Source organism: Tyto alba, unplaced genomic scaffold, assembly GCF_018691265.1.
Source record: "Tyto alba isolate M040663 unplaced genomic scaffold, T.alba_DEE_v4.0 Super-Scaffold_6, whole genome shotgun sequence".
Taxonomy (NCBI): Eukaryota; Metazoa; Chordata; class Aves; order Strigiformes; family Tytonidae; genus Tyto; species Tyto alba.
The window spans coordinates 7,606,563-7,632,946 of NW_024881327.1; the positions used below are offsets into that span (position 1 = coordinate 7,606,563).

The 26,384-nt window shown below is 38.2% G+C and overlaps 1 protein-coding gene across 1 annotated transcript; it reads left to right on the plus strand.

Moving 5' to 3' along the window:
* The first annotated feature begins 9,285 nt into the window (after positions 1 to 9,285).
* Positions 9,286 to 26,124, plus strand: ASIC5 (acid sensing ion channel subunit family member 5). Its single transcript, XM_009963169.2, has 10 exons — positions 9,286 to 9,325; positions 12,976 to 13,282; positions 15,236 to 15,467; positions 16,627 to 16,746; positions 17,728 to 17,877; positions 18,435 to 18,582; positions 20,143 to 20,199; positions 22,331 to 22,499; positions 25,199 to 25,290; positions 25,925 to 26,124. Exons 1-10 carry the CDS (start codon positions 9,286 to 9,288, stop codon positions 26,122 to 26,124), a joined length of 1,515 nt encoding a protein of 504 aa, XP_009961471.2.
* The last annotated feature ends 260 nt before the right edge of the window (positions 26,125 to 26,384 follow it).

Genomic DNA, 26,384 nt, shown 5'->3' on the forward strand with positions numbered 1-26,384 from the left:
CTTGCAACCTCTACATTGCCTACCCAGTAGGCAAAGGACTTTGAAGTATCAAAACCCTTTTAAACTCTGTGCTTAACAAAACATTAGCTCCCTCTTTGGGAAGTAACACTACCCTTATTCAGTTCAGGGTTACCAAACTCACTTGAAATCTTGCTGATGATGCTCTCTGAACCAAGCACTATACAAACTCCTCTTCTGATTCTGCAACAGACAAGCTTCAGTCAGTCAAATAAATCAGGCAGACTACAACAATTTAGAAAGTTATTTCCAGTACTTCCAACATGTTCTAACTCTCTGTTTAGGGACCTCATAGCTGATAGGTCCCAAAGCACCTTCACCCCAAAAAACACCAGCCTAGCAACCCTTGTGAAACTTGACAATCCAAATGAAACACATCCACGACACATTGCTCTTGCTTGATGACCGTGTTCACTTTCTCCTGTTAAACCCTCTTGCGCTGGTGCATTTAGAAATCTTGGCTAACCCCAGGACTCTCCTGCTGACAGAACATTTCCAAGTGTCCCTCAGTCCTTTATCACCAATATCTGCCTTTCCATCAGTTCCTCTTGTATTTCACTAGCAACCAAGAACCTTATGATATGTATACATGAGAGGATTCAAAAATACAATTCTCCAAATCATCAGAAAACTGCAAAGACATTGGAAAAAGGAAACATGAGCAGTTTGTTTCAGGTCCACACTTTGGCCACAAATACATTCCTCTAACCATGTTTGTGCAACATCATGCTTCGATTTAAAATAAGAATCAAAACTACTTTTTGCAGTGCTGTCAATACATGAAATGCTTATCAAAATACTCACTCAGATCCGAGGAAATCCCCAACAATTTAACAATTTCTTTCCATGGCAGAGATAACTAGAGACTATATTCTTTGCATTACATGCAAATTGATGTTTACCAGACAAAGTATATGAACTCTTAATTTTGCACATAAACCAGAAATAATGTGCTCTCTCTTTTCTATCTCTCATAGGTAACCTCAGCTGAAATAAACGTTCAACCTAAAATGTGCATAAATTCAATCAGGTTGATCTGATGCTGCAGTAATTTAACAGTCCATGTTTCATTTTGAAAACCAGAAATGTTGGAAGTGGCTTCGTGTTAATTTCTTGAGCCAAAGCTTTACCTCTCCCCTGCTCTGCCTCAAAAGCAAGAAAACAAATGGGACCGTTGTATTCATGTTTCATAGAGAGAAGCAAAAACAAGTATGTGACTTAAAGTTGGTAACTCCTACCTGCATTGTGTATATAGCCAGGGCAAGTTCTGTAGACTGACCATTTTCTGAAAAGCTGGGTAATATTGTGGATAATATTATCCTTTCAACCATTCATTTAAGGAAATTTAATTTCACACTTGCTGAGATCTGCGCTCTAACCATTTCAACTGCAACAGATGCCAAACTATCCAAGATCAATGGAAAAAGAGGCCTTAATGAGGACTTGAAAACCCCTGAAATAAAACCATAGACACTACAGAACTATCACTCATTCATCTTACTTGCTGCCTTCATCTGATCTCAGTAAGGCTTCACAAGTGTGTAATGAACTTGGTACTAAAAAAATTTTTTTAAAGTGACTGGTACTACCTGATTATGAAATTGTCTGTTGGGAGTGTAGATGATAGCACAGATTAAAAGATCCCTCAGGTTTGGATCAGCTCAGTGCCTTAAACACCTGTGTGGCTGCAGAGACCCTTAGAAATAAATGTGTTTCTGTGATGCTGCTCAAATTTGGGGCTCATTGTAGGGACCTGATTTTTGAGTGGTTTGAGTGTCTTTTATGCCCTGACAGAGATTTTATAGCTACTTTGCCATCTCTTTATACTACCATAATAATAAACAAGTCTTGATGAAAAAAGCTCTTCCACATGAATATATCTGAAAGCAAAATGTAGCATTAATTTTAATTGACGGTATTACTTTTTTCTCAAAATGCACCATCATTTCCTTTTTTTATGCAGAACACTCAGAACCACATAGAAGCAGATGTAACTGCACACACAACTTGCTGTTTGTGCTGTGGATGACTGAGCAAGGATATGAAAACCAAGAGTGTGTGTGTGTGCCCCTGAGATTTTATTTAGTTATTTGTTTATTTACTTTTAGAATCTGAAAGTTAGACAGAACGACTTCTGTTCATCCCAGAAATATATCAGAGAACTCTAACCTTCAGCAGACAGTGAGAATATTCTGTTTTGTGACTGTGCTAAATACAAGACAAACAGTTAAACACAGTAGAAAAAACCCCACAGCTTCCCAGAACTGCACTTTGTGGCCTTCAGGTGAACTGTCATGGCCTTCATGACCAAGCATCGGAATTGTTAAGCACCCTTCTTAATCCACCCACGTCCCCTTTCTGTTTACCTTCCCTTCCCCAGGTAGACATGGGGTGGCTGTGCTAGCTTTGCTTATCTCAGCTGCAAAGGGGTAGCAGAGCAGAGACAAACTGAACTCACTTGGACTGAGAGAAGGGATTCATATAGACAAAAAGAGGTCCCTGTCTAGCCTGGCCAAGAGGAGATCTGATGTAACACAGAGATGGCCCGTAGCATATTTTTTAGATACAACTGGAGCCAAGAGACTTCATGTTCTTACTGCGTGGGGCCCTATGTCTAAAACATTAAGTCTGATGAGGATAGGTAAGTAAGAGTGACCTCCTATGTGTTGTCATGAAACCAACAAGACTTCTCTCCTACGAAATTAGAAGTGAACTGTTCACCCAAGCCAAATCTTAAGTTATCTAACATGAAATCACTTATGGAGAAGAAGAAATGTACACACAAATCATTTGGACAGTGTCACCCATTCTTCTGCTCAAACTCTCATTCTGATTACAAAATCATCACAGATCAATTTGTTTTTCCAATGTTCATTAACTTGAACAAAGAACTTGGAGACCTGCTACAAAAAAGTGACGCTTGAAGCTCCCCAACATTGTTGTTCCAGAATTACCTGAGCCTTGTCTACCTGGACTTGTGCAAAGCATTGGATTGTCCCACACAACATCCTTGTCTCTAAATTGGAGAGACATTAATTTGATGGATGAACAACTCAATGGATAAGGAATTGGCTGGGCAGTCACACTCAAAGGGTTGCAGTCAATGGCTCAATGTCCAAGTGGAGAGCAGTGACGAGGGGTGTTCCTCAGGTGGGACTGGTGCTGTTTAACATCTTTGTCAGCGACACGGACAGCGGGACTGAGCGCTCCCTCAGCCAGTTTGCCGACGAGCCCGAGCTGTGCGGTGCGGCCGACAGGCGGGAGGGCAGGGATGGCATCCAGAGGGGCCGGGACAGGCTGGAGAGGGGGGGCTGTGCGAACCTCATGGAGTTCAACAAGGCCAAGGGCGAGGTCCTGCCCGGGGGTGGGGGCAATCCCAAGCACAAATCCAGGCTGGGAGAGGGGTGGGTGGAGAGCAGCCCCAAGGAGAAGGGACTTGGGGGTGTCGGTGGGTGGAAAACTGACTGTGAGCCAGCAATGGGCGCTCGCAGCCCAGAAACCACCCGTGTCCTGGGCTGCATCAAGAGCAGCGTGGGCAGCAGGACCAGGGAGGGGATTCTCCCCCTCTGCTCTGCTCTCAGGAGACCCCCCTGCAGTGCTGGGGCCAGCTCGGGGGCACCAGCGTAAGAAGGACACGGACCTGCTCGAGTGGGTCCAGAGGAGGGACACGAAGATGCTCAGGGGGCTGGAGCAGCTCCCCTGGGAGGCCAGGCTGAGAGAGTTGGGGGGGTTCAGCCTGGAGAAGAGAAGGCTCCGGGGAGACCTTATAGTGGCCTTCCAGGGCTTAAAGGGGGGACAGGAAAGCTGGGGAGGGACTCTGTGTCAGGAAATGTAGGGATGGGATGAGGGGTAACAGTTTTAAACTGAAAGAGGGTACATTTAAATTAGCTATAAAGAAGTAATTCTCCCCTGTGCGGGGGGTGAGGCGCTGGCCCAGGCTGCCCATGGAAGCTGTGGCTGCCCCCTCCCTGGAAGGGTTCAAGGCCAGGTTGGACGGGGCTGGGAGCACCCTGGGCTGGGGGAAGGGGGCCCTGCCCGGGGCAGGGGGGTGGAACTAGATGGTCTTTAAGGTCCCTCCTAGCCTAAACCACTCTATGATTCCATGAATTACAGACTAGGAATTATCCAGCCCAGATGGCTTCTACCTGCATAACAGTGGTTGCAGTGTGTTGGATAAAAGATCCAAGCAGGTCATACCATGCTGAAGACTTTCTACCAGAAAGTAGCAGATGTCTTGGGAAAAGCTATTAGAACAAAACAAACAATCAAACACTTAAAATAAAAATAATTTAAAATAAAAAGTAAGTTTACAGTGAGATGATTTTTCCAGTATATCCATCTAACTTCCCAATGATGATAGTCCAGGACTTCCTAAGATGCCTGTGTCCTTGCGTTTCATAACCCCTCTGTAAATCCACAGCCTGCAGCAATGAGTTCCATAATTGAAGTGCATATCTTGTGAAAGAGCATTTCCCTGTGCTAGTTTAAAACTTCCTGCCAAGTAATCAAGTAATTTTAATTTCCATTTGATACTAAAGCATAGCTTATGAGCTCATGAGAAATAAATGTACTATACCTTTATAGTCCCAGTCACCCTTTTCTGTGATTGTGCAGATTCTGTTGTGACCTTTTTGACATGAAACATTCAAAAGGCAAATATATTTTTGATGTATAGATGTAAGCATTGTTAGTTCCATAAGATCATAGTGAAGAAAGAACTTGTCTCTTGGACAACAAACCCACAACTATAATAGCGAAATGCAGTACAGAAACTACTGATAGGTTTTTGTTGACAAGGTGCAACTCAAATTGCACAGGTGAAGCACCCAGTAACCTAAGTCAGAACCTCACTGTGCTGGCTGCTATACAAGCACTGAACAAAAAAATCACTTCCCCGGCCAATTTAATAATATAACAAGAGATAGACATGTGAATAAAGACATGAAAGGGAGGTGAAGAGAAGAAGAAGATAAATTTGGCACCAAAACATGAGTGTTTTGTGATTTTTCAAAACTGGGCTTGTTATTTAACTAGCATTTGAAATGAAGTCAGTTTTAAGAAAAATAAGATTTGGTGACTCAAGGCTAAAACAAACAAGTTTAAAGTTGATGCAATATTAATAATCCAATCAGACATTTGTACCTGGGGGAGGAACAGAGATCAAGGTCTTGCAAACTACAAACAAAGAGAAGAGATAGTGCTGAAAGGATTTATTTATTTTTTTTTAAATATTGTATTTGTTCTACTTCTTAAACACAACTCTGTCGTCACTTCCCCGCATACCTTTAACTTCCATTTACATTTTACACGTTCCACCACAATCCCCCCGCTCCTGCCTGTCGTGTGTGGCTTGGCAGGACTGAGCAGAATCTTTCACGTTGCACAGTATCTGACCCTATTAATGCTGGTACCAAATATCCTGCCCCAAGCTGTGGTTAAAAAGGAACTCTTCTTAGATTACCACCAGTTCTTCCTACACCTGTATTTTCTAAATATACAGCACTCATGCTGACTGTGCTTTCATGGGTTGTCTGCAAGATGTACTCTGATGGTGAAGCAGCCTGCTCCCTGGATTGTCCCAGAGGAGCAATTTATCTTCCTCATGTTATGACTGATAATTATTTCCCAAGTATGGAGAAAATGTTTCTTCACTGTTATTGCCAAAACTTCCCCCTTTCATCAATGAAATGTATCAATATCAGCCAAGCTATAAACTTAGAAAAAACAACGTATCTTGAATATATGCCACAGAGTTGTCCCAAGGCAAACTTATCCCCTTCTAATGTCTGGCAGCCACATGTTATACTGGGTGTGATTCTTTAGTGCAGGGAGGCTGTTTTTTTTCCCCTCCTAAACACCTGGCTCCTGATTACCAGTCAGGTACAGTAAAGTCAAAATCTGGAACCAGAAGCTACTCCCATGCCTCCACATACCTCAATTCATGCTGCTGTTTACTCCATGGTACAGGTGGCTAGCAAGTTCAAAGGGCTGGCTTGGGACAAACGCTGATAATAATTTGCTAATCTGATGCTATTCAGTATTACCATTAATGGCTTGGAGAACGGAATAGGTTGTACACTTTTTAAACTGACAAATGAGAGCAGCCTGGAAAGCATAATAGCATGCTGGCAGATGGGGGCTAGAATTCTAAATTATCTTAATGCACTGAAATAAATAACGTGCAGCTTTAGTGACGCAAAGAGTAGTACATTTGAACTTCAGCTTTGATAAGCAAACTAGCAAAAAAGGAATTCTTTACAAATTATCTGTACATTTCAGTTATTCAAAAATAACATGTTAAGAAACAAAAGGCAAAACTGTGAAAAGAACAAATTTTATACTTTAAATTTTAAATGGAAACTTTCTACATAGCATGGAAATCCTCCTTTCCATCCAGCATCAGAAAGAATTTGTCTGTTGTATTATGTCCTGAGCACTACTTTCAAAAACAATGAAGACCGCTTAGAAAGGGCTCAGAGGAGAATGGCAAGAACAACAAACGTTTGGTGTAGAAAACATGGCCCATTAGGAGAGGTGGAAAGAATTATATTTGACCTGTATAACTAAGAGGATTGTGGGGGAAAAGTTACAAATACCTTGCTTCAAAGGGAAGAGTAATAAACAATTTTCTATATAGGAGTTACATACAGGTTTTCTATATACAGTTTAAATTATGACAAGATAATACAGACATCAGAAAACAAAAAAGAAATTTATAGTATCTATAGGGCACGAGAAAACATTGATGAGACCTCATAATTTCTCCAGTAATAGTTGATTCTGCCTCAATGCATAGACAAACCCAATGAGACCTCAAAATCTCTTTGAGCCCCTTCTCCCTCAGTGCTCCCCATCTCAATTGCTGAATCGACTGGCATAACTGCTTTGAAGGAAGGGGGAGGTCACATGCTTGCACATACAATTAGTTACCATTTTCCACATATCCCAACATTTGCCATGAAATGGCAATGACAATACATTATAACAGTCCAGATGGTGGTCACTTCCTTTTTTTATCTGCTCTATTTTGCTTATTTTTTGTATGATTTAAGTATTTGCAGTCTGCTATGTCAGCAAATGTGCTACTTGGTCTGTTTTAAAATGAGATAATATTCAAGATGCTTCTATTAAAAAAGAGAGCTAAGCAAAATATTATAAGAAGCATTAATGTCAATAAAGCATCTTTGGGGAAAAAAAAAAAAAAGTGCAACAAAACCTAAAAATGCATTGAATACATATTTGTGTATGTACTTTCTCTCAGCAGCCCATAAGTCCTACATGACATTTTGCTGCAACTGGGCGATAAAGAAATAACTTTGCAGAAACACATTATCTATTTGTCTCAGTAAATAGCTATGTAGTTTTGCTGGGGTACAGCATTTATTTATTTATTTATTTAGCACCATAAGAGAAGAATTAAACAGCACTGAGGACTGACTTCCAATAACATTTTGAGTACAAAATTTACAATATGCATGAATACAAAAAATCGCCACCACCTCTGTCATCAGCTGGTTTTCCTACTGTTTCCTGCATTAAGTATTAGGGAATGTGCTGTTTAGAAAAGCAGATACACACTGCAAGGAGTGAGTAGACAAACAAAGCTCCCTGTGACCAATTTATAATCTGAAAGCTATGAGTGCAAGCTATTTGGGAAAGATGAACAAATACAAGATGGTTGACCTTCGCCCCCTTGTGTTTGCTTAAGAATTAATGTAAAACAACCATAAAAGAAAGAAAACTTTGAAAATTAATTTCTTTTGTAAATCACAGCCAAAGAACGCAAGCCGTATTCATCTAAAATATTACATAAGCATAAAGACTCTTTGTAAGACATCAACTCACAGAAATATATTTTTTTTAAAAAGTAAGTTGAATCGTATTTGCTGTGTAGAGAGCAATTTAGTTTGTACTTCTTAATTGTATGCACATAGTGGTATAAAAGACCAGGATAATTTGCTTTAAGAACTCAAGCAACTCAAGCAAGAGCCGTTGTCTGGGTTCTGTGAATTAGAGCGGTTTGCATTAATAGGACTCAATGGATCTGCAAACAACTGCTCAGCAGTGCATTAGATGTGGTTGAGTTAGATACAGATGTTGAAAAAGAGTTTACTGTTAAGCACTTTGCTGCTTGAGTGAACGCAAGTGCTGTGCAAAGCTTGCCCCAGCAGAGAGCCTCATCGGCGAGGCAGAAGGGACAAACGGAGCTGGGATTTCCAAGAAGCTGAGTGCAGAAATCTTCTGCTTGTCACATGGGAACGACTACATGGAGTTCAGTGCTTTACCTTGCAGCTCGTAGCTTGAACAACGGGGCCAGAAAACAGCTGGCAAACAAGTAGACAGTGAGGCACTGAGGGGCCAGGCTACCACACCTGATAACCCAAGGACACCGGGGGCAATCAAACGGACCAATACTAAGAGAGTGACTGAAAGAAGCAGCAGCCATTCCCATCCCCTGCAGATCAGAGAGGGAATGTGAAGGGTTTATTTTATCATTTCCTAAGGCGTTAATTAAGCACATCCCAGGTCCGAGTTTTCTAGTATTTTTTTATTGCCTTTTATTAGATGCTCAGTTCTTTCCTTGAAACAAATTTCAAACAAGATCATGCCACACATCTAACGCAAAAGCAGGCTCTGTCCTTTTTCATAAGGAGCCACTGGAATGATCGATTCTGCATGCAATTTCTTCCTCACCCACAGGGTTAGTTCTCAGGAATAGCAACTCATTTTTGCTAAAGCCCATGAGAACATGAAATCTGGAGCTGGTAATGAAGACAGCTGTTCAAAGTGTGGATGAACTTCAACCTGCTGCTTGTGGGAACCTAGTGGCAGGCATTTATTGCCCTCCAGAGCAGGAAGAGCTCCTTATCTACTTAAAGAGAATCTATTCAGTTCTGAACAGTGCAGTATTTTAGTGAAGATAATTGGTCTTTCTAAGATAAAAGCACAAAATATGAAAGAAATTTGCGAGGTGATGCAACACACAAAACAAGCCTGTGCTTGTACTACTATTAGTATAGTATGTACTTGAAATGTATATAAATACATACCTCTGATCCTGTCATAAAACTAATCTTCTCTTTTATGTTGCAGACCATGTTATTTAAAGGCAAAACATAGCAACCCTGGCAGGTAAATTGCCCAGTGTTGTGTGTCATTGAGTATCACCTCCCATTTAGTTTTCTATAAAAGCCATTACCTAGCAATGATCCCAGTGATAAGGCAGCTTATTATCCATTCCTTCCTTACTGAGATAAGTACAGCCTCATGGACCAGCTTGGGAGATTCATTCAATCGGATGCTAAAGGTATGTGACTAGATATATTAGAGTGCTTTACCAAGAGTTTTGTTACATTTTGGTACTTTTTTCCCAGGACTGACAATCAAAATGAGAAAATCTCTCTCCTTTCTCTTGTAATCTTGTCCAAAACCAGCAGTAGCATGTATTTTCAAGATACAAAGAAGGGAGAGATGAAAAAATCTTGTAGAAAAAAATCATACACTTAGTTAATAAGTGAGGAAAAGTCTCTAGCTATTGGTCCTTTAGGCATTTAGAATAAAGTTAATACAGTTTTACCTAGGCAATTACTTCTCTGAATGATACCATACTTTAATGATTTTTAGATTAAGGCAAAGAGGAAATCACAAATCTACCTAAACTAACTAACCCTTGCACAGAGGCCACATATAACCTTCCTGAAATAACTCCTTCTAGGTAAGACCTCGGGCTGAAGATGAGCTATCTTTTAAAAAGCCATTCTTTTTTAATATGTTCATTAATGAAAATCCAATCACAACTAAACATTGGGAATACAAAAATAGAACTGTAGTACCTTATTTCTGCTATGCAAGGACTTAGCTTCCAGTTCTTCCCGATGGGTCCTGTTACATCTTTTTCCCCACTAGATCAAAGAGCTTATTACTATTATCTAACAGTTCCCTATACAAGTAGTTATAGATTGTGATCAATTACCTGCTGGCTGAAGTTATGAATCCCTTTAAATGCAATTTACATTGATTTTAAATGTACTGTGAATTTCTGAGGTATTTATACAAGCTTATAATAGTATATCCCTGGCCACGTATACCTGGTTATACATGCAGGGAAGTAATTTCTTCTTTAACAACATCGACTGGAAAATCAGGTCTATCTGACTAACCATGATGGTTCTCAGGGCTTCTCCAGTAATCAGTGTTTCCTGAGGCAAGGCATCAGCAGCCCATCCTGAACGTATGAGCTACCTTACTAGTTCTTACATGCATGTCCTATATTTGTCTCTAAACATGTGGTTTGCTCCTGGACCTGGATGCCTCTCATTTAGTTACCTCCCTGCCTTTTTACTTATCCATTCTCTCTATAAATATTGGTTTTATTAACATCTTTGACAAAATTATTTCTTATTGTAGTGCCTACATTAAATGTACTTTGTATTGCTACTAAAAGAACATAGCACTCTCAAAGTGTTATTGTCTAATATGTCCAAGGTCCTGCAAGACCTTACTGCCTATCTAGCAGCCGCTTGGATACTCTAATTCACTTACAGCTCGTTCAGCCATGTTGGTTACGCAACCTTAGTCCAGATACACACAGCCTAAGTTTTGTACAGCAGAGGATGAAGGGTTAATAATTTATAATCTCACCCCTGCTCATTATTGTGCTGTATTATTTTACTATTCATTAACTGACACATGAAATAACCGTTCCACTATTAATTATATATCACTGGAATGTATCTATTCCTCATAAACAGACCAAATTCCAAAATGAATGGCTAGTCCAAATTTACACTCTTCATATTATTTTTCCAATCCCGTGCACATAAGAAATTTCATACTAGAAATTTATCACTTGACCCTATATAGAGTAGTTAACAACCTTTTTTCCTTCTTTCTTTCTTTTTTTTTTTTTTTAATTATAGCATTTTCTAATGCAATCTGAAAGTAAGGTTTCTTAAAGACATTCACCTAGTAACGCTAATTCTTCTGGCGAAAGACAGTAATGAAAGCAGCAGTATAATATCAGATAATCTTATGCATTGACAAGCAAAACTTTCACAATCAGATTAAACATCATGTATATTTACTGTAGTAGCTATGCACAAGAGCTGAAGTGCAGTTTAGTTACAGATTTACATAGATTCCAAGTTGTACTTCTGCTGATTAAGCTAACTAACTTGTGAGTTTTGACGGCAATGGAATTTTATGTAGGTATATGTAATCATTCTCTCACCTCGCAGAGTGCGTACAGGAGGAATAAACACCCACAGCACTTTCCCTGGGGAAAAGGGTCTGACCTGCTTGTGGCCTCTTGTTGGAGTCTCTGGGCAGCAGATGCCAACACACACTAGGAATTTACTTTGCTCTGCTGTTCTTGGGGAAGCACGCAAAGTGCTTGTCCCACTGCACACGTGCTGCCGAGAGGGCAGCCTACAGCAAAACCAGAAATGCACTCCATTCCAGTGCAATGGACAAAAGCACACATGGCTGAACAGCTTTGCGATGGGATCCAGTAGGCACCAGAGCTAGGAAAGAAACTTTTGAATAATTTTCCAGGAGAAAACTGCTTGATGATAAAAATGGGTCACAGTAAATTATACCAGTATTGATCAAAGTTCTTACACAGATCTTTAAAGAACAACATAAAGAAAATTCTTTCCCTTCAGAAACATTTTGAAATCCAGCACCATCTGGGATTCCATTATCACAGTCCAGAGACAGTGCAGAGACCAAGGCAACATCTCAGAGTGCTTGTTGTGGTCACAATAGCTTGGGCAGATGACCTTTACATCCCTTTCTTCCTTCGCCCAACTGCAATAGCCTCAAGTAAATCAGTCTTATAAAGGATATATTTTCTTCCTACCATGCCTGCCACACTATTAAATCTATTTTTTGGTTAAAAAATGGAACTAGGGAATTATTTAATTGCAGTTAAACACTGACCTAAATAATGTATTTTTACATCCTAAATATTATTGTCTCACAAGATTTCTTTGATTTACTGTTCTTACGGACTTTCTTAATGACGGAATAAAATAAAAGATAGCAATCTATAAATGAAGGACTTTGAAAAGAGACTGGTCTAATTGTGACTAGATACAGGAAAGGTCTTACTAAGTTTCCCTCATTTGGATGTTTTGAGAGAGAACATTCTGTTCAAATCCATGCTCAAAAGATCATTCAGCAACAAGCGTAAGAAAATAACTACATTTCCAGGTATTGATTATATTAATTATTGTTATAGCTCTCAAACTTAGATTTAAAAATATTTTTGTTGTTGTTGTTTTGGGGTTTTTTTGTTTGTTGTTTGGGTTTTTTTGTTTGTTTTTGTTGTTTTTTTTTTTTTTATACATCAATTTGTATCATAGGGTAAATGAAAACTAAAACCAATCCTATTTCAAAGTTATGGAATCAGACAAGTACGAACCTAAAAAAAAGAAAAGTAGATTTTCTTTTGAACTTGTAGCCTTTCACGTTTTATCCAGAGACTTTTAACAGTGAAAGAATGAAATTCCCTTTCATATCATTCCATATTATTACCTTTTTACCTTATTTCTCAGAGCAGATAAGAAGGACCAGGCCTTTAATGGGATGTTACTGTAAAAATCAGATGCTTAGCTTTTTACAGTAGGTTCACAGCAACCTGTGGTTTCAGATCACTAAGATATGTCAAAATTCAATCTTTTTCACACAAGTGGAACCACTCTTTTATAATAATGTGCTTAAAAATTTGTGTGCTTAAAATATTGTCAAATAGAGTCTGTTCTCAAGCGATACTGATCTCATCTCTTAGCACACAACTGTTCCACCCTCAGAAGCAAGTTCACTACTCAGAGAGAATTTGCAACTAAAGAGAATTTTTACAACTGCTTTCCAATATCAAAATTATGTGGTTTCCTTTCTTAAGCGACATTTAAATGCTAATTTAAAAAATGTGTTTTCACTTTGTTCCATACTAAGGTATATTGGAAAAGATACGACTGTACTTAATAAAGAAGCTGCTGCCACATTTGGAAGACAGAAGGAAGTATCATCAGGAATTTGCCTCATCCACTTCATTTCATGGAGTGCATAATATTGTTCAAACGCAGAGCAAGACTCGCAAAGTGCTGTGGCTGCTGGTAGTCATGGGCTGTCTTGCCATTGTTATTTGGCAAATCTACAGTCGCTTCATCTACTACTTCAGCTGGCCAACCACAACTACAGTGGTAGTTCAGTATGTGGAAAACGTCAAATTCCCTGCTGTGACTTTTTGCAACTTGAACAGGTAAAAGTTACGTTTGTTGTTAGCTCTTGAGAGGCAACACCTCTTTATCTAAAAGCAGTCAGGTCCCACGACTTGCTTGAACAAATCACATAAGCCAAGGAAAATATGGATCTCAGGGTTGCATCTTCCACACCACCACATGAAATTTAAAAGCAGAGGAAAATACTAGAATCAAGGCTGGGAGGTTGTTTTTTAATCTTTCCCCTCCTTCAGAATAACAATTTTACTATAGATTTTTAAGTTTCAAAATATATGTTGGAATAGAAAAACCTCTATGGTGTTGTTCTATGTATGAGTGCTGCTTCTACAGTGTAACTAAGGGACAGTCATCAGTCACATCCAAGTTGAACTTAAAAGACAAGATTTTCCAACAGAGAGATTCAAATAGAAACCTCCTACCAATGTAGTAACCTTAGGCAAAGTAGATACTTTTTTTTTTTCAGAGGTGTTTAGCCTTTACAGTTCCAGCTGATATCAGTGGGACTTGCAGGAGGGAACCATTTGGTTTGTTTGGAAGTCATGTATCTAAGCAGGAATTTCACTACATATTTCTACATTTGAAAATAATGACCAAGATTCAGATGCAGCCACTTTGAAAATAATGTAATAAACCTAGGGCCTGTTTTTTAGAGCAAATATGTAATTTAGGAACAGTTTTAGAAATACAGAGTTTACCCACATTGTTTCCTCAAGAACTGTAAGTTTTCTTATCTTCTACCTTTTGCTGGCAGAATCAGCCAGAAGTCCAAGTCCCAAATACCTGGAGCCATCCCGTCTCACTATGTCTCCTTCCCATTGCCCTGCATAAAGCCATCCTGGGTTATACCTCATGACATGCACTGTGGGTAGAAGTCCCTCTTGATTACAGTGGGTTTTCTATTATAAAATCACCTCCCTTCTTGTAACTATAGCGGCAGCACACTGTAAGTAAATAGTCAGCTACTGAGCATGGCAGTTGTCCGCCTAAGCGACTGTCTGCTGCCACATCCATCTGTTGTTCATGCTGTGCTTATTCTTCACTCCTGTTTTTCTGTTGGCAGGACAAAGAAGTGCAGATCTACCCTTGCCTTTATTTTTTGACTCAAAGTCAGTTGTGAAGAGTTGTTCCTACCAATTTACCTTAGGTTGGGTCATCAAGATCTATTATACAAATACACTGACATGTTTTTAAAATAGGATTAACATAAAGGGGCAATTCTAAAGAATATGGTACTGTAGTTTACTTTGTGTTTATTCCCTTTTCAAACTTATAACTATTCTGTAAACCCTTACTTTACCTCAATAAAGGACTTCAATGCTGTACATCAGGAAAGCACCTCCAATGACTCATCATGTTTTTGAGATTTTTCAAGTGGATTCTAGCAGTGAGGATCACCCTTGGTTTATACTACTGTCACCAGCCACAGAGCTCATGGGAAGGTAGACTGTCACTACTCTGGGGTGTAGTGCCTTAGCAAAGCAAATATATGAGATTGCTGCAAATGCACTTAGAAATCAATTTTCTAAATTATGGAAGACAGATTTTTTGAAAGGAACAGCTCCTCCCAGCTAGTTTCCCACATGTAAATGCAATTGTTCAGCTTGTCAGCAGTTCTACAAATCTGGTTGTTGGCTAATGCAGATGGCTAACCTACTTGGGTTTTTTTTGTTGTTTTTGTTTTTTATCTTTTTAATAAACAACCACACACAACAGAAATGTTTCCAGTATGACTGACCAGAATAGCCATGGAAAGCTGTCCATTTTATGTTTTCAAATATGGAAAATACCATCCTAGAAATGGAGACTATATTCTTTGTTCATGTTGTAGAGATCAAAGTGCAGCGTGGTGGGTAAGAATCCCTTATAGTTTACAAACAGACAACAAAACGTCACAGATTTGGCAACAGCAGCCTTGAGATCAGCCCTATAACTCTGCAGCACTCCAAGCAATTCTTTCTCCTTTCCACTGACAGGTTTCAAGCTCATGCAGTAAACAACCTCAGAATAATTTTTTTAATTTGGAACATTGTGTCTGGAGTTCTCCAACAATTTGCTACGGAAAATAAATATTCTCAGGAGCTAAATGATTTCCTTCTTGGGAACCAGAACTTCAGCATCAAAGACTTTACAAGGAAAAATGGGTTTTATCTGAACAGCAGCACATTACTAGAATGTGAATTTTTTGGAAAGCCATGTTACCCGCAGGTAAATATGTTTATTTTATTAAAAGGGTAGTGTGGAGGGGAAGGAGATGTATTCTTACCAGTCAGCTTGAGACATCTAGCTTTGCCAGCTACTCCCTCTGTTTTCCCTCTACAGTCACCCGATGGAGAAAAAAAGTCCTTCTCTAAACCAGCCTGAGGACCCCAATTCTCCCGCTGACTGCAGAGGTAGCCTGCTGGACTCCCTGAGCTGTAAAATGGGATTTCAGTCTAAACTGCTCTCTGCCTAGTGCCACTTCTGCAGACAGCAGCCTTCAAAAGCTGTCATACCTCCAGGCTGTATCTAACAACCTTTTCCATAAGTGGCCTGTAACGAAAGTCAGTTTGAACAGAGTTTTTTGCATTACACGATTGCATAGTTTTGTTCTTGAGGTCAAAAATATAGACAGTCAGGCTAACTATATGCAGAGTACACAGGAATTTTAAATAATGAGGTGAAAATAGCCCATCGTTGGGAATTTTGGACAACAGCCAAAGAATATGCTCATCCCATTTTGTGTTAATTCTTCCATAGAGAAATTCCCAACTTCAATAGAAAATGTGAATAGAAAAGTCAGGCCTATACTCTTTCAGATTAATCTAACCTTTAGATATGCTGTAGCTTCTAAAATCAAGTGTTGGAGAGTTCCCTTAACTGAAAGACACTAGTGCTAATAACTAAAATTAAAGCAATGAGATGCAGTCATATCAAACAATGAAGCGGCTTTGGGAAAAAAATGCAAATATTGTACTTTCATGTGTAATGTGACCTTTAGTTCTGAAACAGTCTTCACTAAACATCTAGTGGAAAAATTAAACAAGTTTTTTTTGAATATGTAAATTCTATATAATGTAACAAGTATAGAAAAACAATAGGACTTCATTAAATGGTTCTGAGCAGCTCATCGGTATTAATAAACAGTGTGAAACATCTCCTTTAAACTTCATTTTCTATGGAAAGGGATTAAATCCTTTTGAATATTTTCATCAGTTACCACTTTTCTGATTGTAATAATTAGCACTGCCTTTGTGGGGGGGTGGTGGTGGTGGGGAAATCAACAAAACAACAAACCCAGTAGTCTATCTCTTGCCCTGTGCTTCACTAAGGAAACTTCAAGTGATCTTTCTTTTATTTTAGTCTTCCTTATTTTCCTTTATTGAAGGATTTTGAACATGTTTTCACTGAATACGGAAACTGCTTTACTTTTAATCATAATGATCTTCCAGCAAGAAAAGTGAGTTTGTCTGGAAGAGGCTTACATTTGCTTTTTGATGTCCAACAGGTACAGCTATCTTAATTATTATAAACACCAAATCATGTAATAACTCATAGATGAGTAAGAGGTGTTTTGTTTTCTGTCTGGTTGGTTTTACACAGATCTTCGGAACTTCATGCACAAAATTCTTTATCAAGACTATTTCTGAGAGAGAGGGTATTTTAAAGGAAAGATCTAATACAGATTTTTTTAAGTCAGAATTAATATTGACTCTGTCCCCAGCTAAAAAGTTGCAAGTGAGCATGTATATGTATATATACACAGTTCACCTACAGTTGAAACATGTCATCAGAGAAGTAAATTTATATAAGCATTTCAGGATAACATAATTTAATTTTATTAAAAACCACAGTAGGGAAGGGTAATATGGTGCCAATTTCTTAGTAGTACTGAATTTTCATTGCAGTAGCAGCAGCTGTAAGTGCTCAATGCCAGCTGAGATCTGGTCTTTGCACTGTAAATAGTTTCTGACCTTATTAGAATTGTCTTTGATGAACAAAAACAGCCAGAAAATTGAGGGACTATCACCTCGTGAGTTCAGGGAAGAAAACTAAGATCTAGAGTGATAAATTACCTAGACATTCACTTCCGTTCTCTAGGAATTACCAGACAGGAGTGACAAGTTCTGGAGAGAGTAACAGAAGGTTTGCTGAAACACAATAGGTAGTTGCAAGTAAAAGGAACAAATATCCAAGTTATGATAAATTTATAAAGTTATAAATGTTCATCTATGCCTTCTTGCTTTTGAAATTGGGAGATGACAGAAGGAATAAAAAATCTGAAAGTTTATAGCACCTGGAAGGAAAACCAGAGGTAATCAACAAAGGAAATTCAAGTCAGTTTGCTTCTATACTTTTCTGTAAATTGTCAAAAATGTGAATAGAGATACAAGACCAAATAAAAAAGCATACTATCATTTTAAATATAGCTAAAGTGTCAGATGGTAAGCAAAGCCAAAACTATTTTAAATAATTCTTTTTGTATCAGGAGCAATTCACTGATGAACCTGCTCTTGGTCATACTGATGCTGGTATAACATTTGTTATCCATTCACCCAAAGAGCTTCCACGCTTTGATGGTTTAGGTTTATTAACACCGGTCGGCATGCATGCACAGGTTGAAATCCGTCAGCTCAAGGTAAGGACTTTGTCCAACAAGAAGAAACATTGTTCTTTACTGTCTCTAATTGTCTTCTGAAGCATGACAACGTATTAGACATTTTGGAGGTTAAAATATTTATCATGCCAAATTGACTCCTAAAAATAACATTTCCTCCAGACACAAACAAAATTAATCCTATTTGGGGGGCCTATGGGGTATGTCATTGGTCTTCATAATCTGTATTTATTAAACTCAGCCTTTCTTTCTTAACATCTTATTACCTTGCTGATATATAATGATACAAGGCATTTACCCATCCACACCATTAAGGTTGTCTCGAATTCCTAGTGGAATCCAAGTGGAGTGGACTACCCTTCTGTGCAAGGCTGGCTGATCAGGATCTACTTTTGCAGTGAGAGAGAGGAGATGATTTTATAATCCCAAAAGCATGAACATTAATTGCCTCCAATTAAACCACAACGTTACTGCTCATGTCCTCAACGGGTTTCCTTCAGCACTTTAAAATGTGAGAAAATATCTAAAGTTAAAACAGAGACAAAAAAATCGTATCTTCTGTTATTATTACCCTACAGTCAATTATCCAAGAATACCCATGGGGAGAGTGCAAGCCTGATATAAAGCTTCAGTACCACAAGATTTATAGTACTAATGGATGTTTGCAGGAATGCAAAGCCCGGTACATACAGGACTGGTGTGGCTGTTTGCCATTCATTCTTCCAGGTATTTGTCCAGAATATCATCATACCATGCACTGATCATTTTGCTGGGATGCCCCAACTGTTATTGAACAGCAAAGGAGATGGGGCACATACTTAAGGGACATCTACAGCTGGGATTAATTAAAATTATATATATTTTTTTTTTTTTTTTAATTCAGAGAAAACAAGCAGGATATTTGGCCAGCTCTAGACCTATCATCTGGGTCACTGGCTATTCTTAGAATACGGACCAAAAAAACCTGAAAGAAAAAATTATGCCTCAGGGCTGTGAGATAAGTCTGTAGTCTTCAACCTGATTTCCTAAAGAGCTGGAACTAAATCCATAACAAGTCATTGATTTTAACATGTACTGCAGAAAATCTACTTTGCAGGTGGTTAGCAGCTGCAGCAGAACTGATTGTTTGAAGACAGAAAGTGAGGTCCCCCACATGAACCATGGAAAGACTCTGGCACCAGAAGAGGGCTCTGTAAAAGCCAAAAGGCTACATGGAGCCACTTAATCAACCTGAAATGCAGAGCACAGGTGTATGATGTAATACTGCCCTCAAGAATCCAGGCATCTTAATCTAGAAGTGTAAAGCAAAAACACTGAGCCCTGACCAGTCTCCTCGCTCCCACCTTTTCAGCGTTAAAACTAATGATAATACTGTCACCTCTCTGGTGGAACGCAAATCTTTATTCTCACAGCTCTTTTTTTACAATTAGTGGGCAAGAAAGCCACTGTTATGCCTGCACTTTATGACTCAACGTATTTTTAAATATCCCCAACCAAAGTAAAATGTTTTGACTAAGGGAGACCCATTAAAGGGTAATCTCTAGCCTGTTTGTTTGACAATCTCCTGGAAAGGAGTTTGGCAATCTCCTGGAAACGCTCATGGAAAGGGGTTTGAGAAGGAAATTAAGTCTAGATCTTCCATACCCAGGGTGAGACCTTTATACAGTGACAGTTAGATAAAGGAGGGCAATGCCTTCTTTAACTGTGTGCTAAACTGCTAAGTAATATTGCCCTGAAAGATGAAAAATTGGGGTGAAACCGGGACTATCTGAAAATTTTGCTGTTCACTCAGAGTGCTATCATATAACCCTTAGGTCTCTAAACAACTCTTGCATGAAGTTCAAAACTTCTGCTAAAACACATGGGGTGTAATCATATATCCCATCTACTTTACTTTGTTTTTTTCATTTCCACAAGGAAAACTAGAAATTCCTGGCTTTAGCACACTTCACAAAGACTGAGCCACAAGCAGTTTGTGCCGGCATACATAATAAAGATGTTTGCTCCAAAAGCAAGACTCCTGACTTGGTCTGTTGAGCCTCTTTTCACTAGGTACCCCTTTTGGTTTTGGCAACGGCACTGTGCCCAACTGAATTGATTTCTCAGTTGCATAATGATAAACTTGAAGTGCTGAGCAGGCTTTGATGACTTTACATTTCAGTTTAGTACAAATAGAGATAAGGGTTAGATTGTTCATTGAAGTTCCTAAAGTTTTTTTTTTGTTTGTTTGTTTGTTTGTTTGTTTGTTTTTTTTTGTTTTGTTTGTTTGTTTGTTTGTTTTTTAAGGAAATGGAACAGAATGTGATTTGCTGAAGTTTTATAACTGCGTTTATCCAGCAGTCTGTAAGTAATAACTTCTTGTTCACATTTTCTTAGCTAAATCCAAATAGTAGACAGTATCTCTCAATTAAAACAAAGTACTGAAAGTAGTACTGAAATGGAGTATATCCAAGTTCATTTAATATTCTGAAAATAGAGATCCGACAGGGCATTAAGTAGATACCAATTAAAAAACCCTAACAATTCATTTTAGTAACCAGAAATGGTTTAAAAATGGAAGAACGTTCAATTAATCTGTTTTCAGTTATCAAGCCCCTGCCTTGCATTTTTGCATCTTCATGGTATCATCCTTCTATCCCCAATGTTATATTCTTTTTGTTTGTGACAGAAAAGTGAACAGCACAGTAATAGCAGGTTTGCTAACTGATAGAAAATATTTTTCAAAATCACTGGACTCTAATGCTTTATCTTTTCAAAAGTAAAATGAATTATATATTTTCAAAGTACTTCAAATGCAATGAATTTTCATAAGCAAATAATCTGCACACAGTAGATATGAAATTTGTAAGTCAGTACAACAGATTTTCTGGAAAATACTGCAAACGGTCATCTTAGCAGTAACTTCTTATGAACTTTAGAAAGCCTCCTTTTTAATTGTTTTGGATTCTGCTATGTAACATGACTCTCCCTTCCCAAAGAAATGGATGAATAAGGTACCAACCAGATTAACAAATTGGGGGGGGGGGGAGCTTATTTCTTTTTTGATTCTGTGTGGGCAACATTCAGCCAAGATCTACTACTATGAACAATGACTATTTATTTTTTTCCTGTAGCTCTTTTGAAATAGATTCCAGTAATCTCACATTCTTACATAATCATGATTTTTGATAGCCTGTCATGGTGGAAATATGGGTATTATTTTATTTAATGGCTATTCTGTGACCAAGTTTTAAAGAAACCACTGAGCAATAAACACAAAGGACCCCTAATTCCTGTCAAGGATGGATAGGATTCAGAGCTGGACCACAAAAGGAACTGACATCACAGTGCTGCACATGGTGAACCTGGCTTGTAGGTGTCTGGTCCCCAGGCCCCCACATTAAGTGCCAGGTCTCCTTTTACAGTGCAGGAGAGGTTAGACATCTGATAACAAAACCTCAAACAACAGCACAATGATCCAGTATCTGCAAGACCCACTGGGTGGTGAGAGCATCTATTTTAGGAACTCTAAAGGCTGGCTATCCAGAATGCAACCCACCACCCCAGCATCCCTGGAGGGCTCCTCAAATCATCAGCTAACAGGCTGAGACGTCTCCTTCCCTGCGGTTTGCAAAAGCGAGAAGCCCACGTGCAGAGGGAACAGACACAGCGACCGCCACCACACCAGGCCAAAGAGAGCATCACAAGCAGGAGGTTGTGGTACTCATCTCAGGGTACCAGATAGCTTTAGGTGATGGTTTACACTTCAGGAAATATTTATGCCTTACCGTTTTTTCTTCTATTTTCTCCAGTTTCCCAGATTTTTAGAATTATTTATTTCTGTTAGAGCCTCATCAGAAGAATGGCTCCCCACTTTCATGGGCAGCCAGACCTGCAGGATTTTGTGACTTCTCTTTGGTATTTGAAGAAACAAAGCTGTCCCTAAGATCTCTTAAGCCCAATTACCTTAACCCCTGCCTGCCATTTGATGAAGTGAATTTAGCTTACCAAGATTTCTATGTAGTTACCAGATGATAGTAAACGGTAACTGGCATTGCTCTGGAAGCTGTTTACATGCACTGAAATGAGCTAGACAGACATCAAGGCATCGAGACCAAGGAATATATACCTAAGTATGTAATCAGAAAGCTAGCACAGAACGTGGAAGGACTTCTGTTGTCCTGCTGTTTAACTGTGGATGAGAAATAATAAGCATATAAATCCCTAGTGAAGGCAGAAAGACTTATAGATGCTGAATTTCTTTGGAAAAAGTGACCAAAAAGATATCAACCTTTATTATCGTGCAAGAGTTTCCCAAATACCAGTCACAAATACTTATTTGATCCTTCAAAACTGGCAAGTATCCACTTTTCTCGTGTAAACTAACCCATATATTTATCAGTCAGTTAAAAGTAATTTTGTAAGTTCCAAAAAAGTTTTTAAACTGTGTGCTGGTCTAGAAATATTATGTAAATTATTTCTCCTGAAATTTCAGATGATATAGAGATAAAAGGATTATGTACAGTAGGAACCCACAATTCCACTTGCCCTGCCCCATGTGAAGAAACAGAATATCCTACCACTGTCACCTATTCAAGTTTTGGAGGAGAAAAAGCCATAAAATACTTTTCTACAAAACTGAAGAAAAGCCCAGAATACATCAGGTAATCCTGCTTAACACCTTGTCTAATAATGAAATTACAAATTACATTTAATTGATAAGGTCAAAGAGCATATGACATAAATATGATCTTTTAAAAAGGTTTTATGTGTGCTATTAATAATGTCTGTGAGATAAAATAATCTCTTAGACAAAATTGGTTAAGATTTATACATATTCATGTGTATATATATATATAAAATATACTTAGATTTAGATACATCTAAGACTTGGGGATAACAGAAAACAGATACTGCAATTAAAAAGTAATGTTCTCATTTACCTTCTCTGTCACTGATCTCTTATAACAGGTTTGTTTTTTTTTTTTTTAGCATTTTTGCAATTAAGAATTAAGAAAGGGCAGGGTTATCCACAGTCCACGTAAGCGATCCGTCCAACAGAGTAGACAAATCATCACTTTTCCGCAACTGAAGTCAGTGAATAATCTAAATAGATTCTACATAAAATTGTTCTCTTTTCTCTCAACCCATTCCCAAAGGAAGCTTCATAAGCACTGAAGAGCTAGGTTTTATTGTAGCAATAATGTCACAAGATGATTAATCTTTTTTATTGCTAGTAGAATACACTAATCTGTTTATATTGTAAAAGTTATTTAGAAAATATATGGTACAATAGTAATTCTCATGAAGTAGCAGAAGAGTGAAATAGCATGGTTCTATCTGCATGGCTGAAAATGTTACACAGCAAAAGAAAGTAGGTCTATATCCCAAAAAGATCCTTTCTAGTGTGAAAACATGTCTCAACAGCTTTTATCCAGGCAGTAGTATTAGAACTTATGTCATGCATAGAGCTGTTGTCACTCAGTAATAGCGCTGAGCTGACATAATCTGCACACTTTTAAATTCATAGAAGAGATATCAATATAGGCTTATGCTTTAATAGAGCATACATGCCTTACTGTTACAATATAGTAAGTTGAAGCCAGATTTCCTTGCAAACACAAGCATCATATATCCAAAAATAGAATGATTACCAGATTTTTTTGCTAGAAAGATACAATCTAGTCGTCAAAGAGCATGTAATACAGTTTTATAGACTGAATTGCCTCTTACTCACAGACGTAGATGCCAGCAGTAAAAATATAAAGAACTGTAGAAAATTTGGCTAGTGAAGTATTTCATATATGGGTATTTCATCGTTTCAGTGACTTCAGTTTTCTCATTCTTGAAGCCATCAGTCTGCAAATGCTTGCGTATTATTTATACATGAATAGGAACTATATGAGTCACAGAATAATTTGTGTTGGAAGGGACCTTTAAAGGTCATCTAGTCCAACCCCCCTGCAATGAGCAGGGGACATCTTCAACTAGATCAGGTTGCTCAGAGCCCTGTCCAACCCGACCTTGAATGTTTCCAGGGATGGAGCACCTACCACCTCTGTGAGCAACCTCATCATAAAAATATGTCTTACTTAGATACAAGTCTGAAAATCTACACTCTTTTAGTTTAAAACCTTAAGCCCTTTTCATGTCGCTACAGGTCCTGTTAAAAAGTCTGTCCCCAGTGAAGATTATGAAAATTAAACCTGTTGTTATATGTTACAGATATTAATCCTTTGAGGACATTTTATCTTGATTATTTTATTGTCTGTAAACATCATGCATAACCCAGTAATTACTCAATTAAGCAAGTGAAAATACAGAACATTCCCCTGTTACCAAGCCTTGACCAATAGGAACCCTGCCCACATATTAACAGGTACATATTCTGAACTATACAACATAGAGATCTATTGATTGCTGAAAATGTAAGAGAAAAGTTAAATATTTATTGGATAGTTCTGCTAGCAACTCCATGAAGTGTTATTAATAAGATTATTTTTATTACTCAGTGCTACCTCAGTTTTAGAAATATCACCTAAAGAGATAGAAGTGATTATTTTGTATAGCAAATACTTTATTTTCATGAATATTGAGCTCATTATTACTGTCAACTCAAAAGTATGCACAGCTGTTCATGCTTCTGAAGAATAATCACTACTTTTATTCTTAAAGGTCACATGTGTGCAATCAGTTTTTACGTCTGTTTTATTCCACAAGTGTTATGTTAATATTCTGTTTAGGAGTTAGGCAGAATCTTTCTGCAAACATGTCATAAAGATAAGCTCTTTACTCGCACTGACTCATTCTGCAGGTCTTGCTCCAACTGAGATTTACCTACTCTTCTGCTTTTGCAGCAGGCAAGAATATAATTAAGTAAGCAAGGCTATTAGCATAGGACAGAACTAAACATCCGAATACAGGACAGAGGCTCTTCTGCACAAGCATGTTCATTGAAATATGCATATTTAATTAAATATGCAGTTGCACATAACTAAGAGTGGTAGACTACATTTCCAAGCACTGTATCTGCTGCAGGTCAGGATGCTTGACGCTTCCACTCCAGCTTATCTCTGTGACCCTTAAAGAAGTACAAGCTTATCTCACAGGACAGATCTAGAGATACTTTTTCAATCTAGCCTGAAGATCTACTCCTCTGATAAGCTCCTGTTATAACTGTTGTTATTAGTGCACCTTTTTTTTTTTTTTCTTCAGCCATCTAACTCACTTTGGTAACACTCACCTAAATATTATTTAAAAGACACCATCACTCTCTCCGAGCTTGGTCCATGCTGATAAATGCTGGTAGAACTGAACAACACTCCTGACAGCCTCAAGTAATACTGTGTGTATTTGTCATTAGGCAGAACCTTGTGAGTATTGACATCAAATATCATGATCTGAGCTACAAAATAACACAGCAGCAAAAGGCCTTGACTATATCTGAGTTGCTTGGTAAGTGAATGTTTAATATTTATTTATTGCTGATTAATAATTAATCTAAAAATATATATAAAAAAAAAACCACACTAACCAACCTGTTATTTCTATTCTCTCCCCTCCCGAGGCATGGCCTATATGGGCTTCCAAAGAAAAAGCAACATCTTTTATATTATAATGGTGATAACCCTGTCTGCCTCATGGTCATTTTTGATACTGTCTCCTGTAATTTCATTAAAGAACCTGCAGTATCAACAGCAACTGAGAGTAAGAATAAAGTTTGGCAGTAATTTATGGCTATATCACATGCAGGACTGTAAGAATAGTGAAGTTTCCAGGATTTGGAGGGAGAGAGGGAGAACATGGGGAAAAGAACCAAGAGAATGGTTACAAGGGCCTAGAAGTAGGAAATATTTTAAGTATCTGTTTCACAGTAGGATGTGTTGTGTTGTACTTGCTTTATTTAGAATTTTAAGAAACACATTAGTCTTCTCCAATAAACATCCTTAAGGATATTAATTCTGTTTTCTTAAGGTGATGGATTATGTATATTGAATTTATTTAACACTTGAACCCAGCAGGGTTTTGTTTGCTTGCTAGACTAAACTAAATGCTTAGGATGACATATGTTTATTTCCTTCTATTACAGCTGATGTAGGTGGCCAGCTTGGACTGTTTTGTGGTGCCAGTATGATTACAATCATAGAATTGCTCGAGTATATTTTTACTAACTTCTGTTGGATGTGCATCTTTCTTCTATTGAAAGCTCCTGAAATGCCTCAGTGGAACAATCCATCCCAGAACCAACCAACACACAAGGAAAAAAAGAAAGGAATACAAGAGTGCTAGTGGCTTTAAAAGCGTTCAGAAAAGTTTCTGTGTTTCCTTCATCTGTGGGGGTCTGTGGAGTAATAGTGGTTTAACATCTTATGTTTTTAAAGAAGATTTTGGTGATTAAATAAACTTCCAAAGATGTGCAATAGTGTAGTGTAGACACTCTCCCTCCCTCCACACACACACACTAGAGCTCATAGAACAAGAAGTGTGCACTGGAGGGGGGTGGTGTGTTCTTTTTAAGTACAACAGCTTACTAAACAGCAGAATCATTT

Coding starts and splice junctions, on each gene's coding strand:
- ASIC5 (XM_009963169.2), top strand. CDS start 9,286: ATGGACCAGCTTGGGAGATTCATTCAATCGGATGCTAAAG. Junction 16,747..17,727: donor TGCTTTTTGATGTCCAACAG/GTACAGCTATCT, acceptor TTTTTGTATCAG/GAGCAATTCACTGATGAACC. Junction 25,291..25,924: donor GACTATATCTGAGTTGCTTG/GTAAGTGAATGT, acceptor CTTCTATTACAG/CTGATGTAGGTGGCCAGCTT.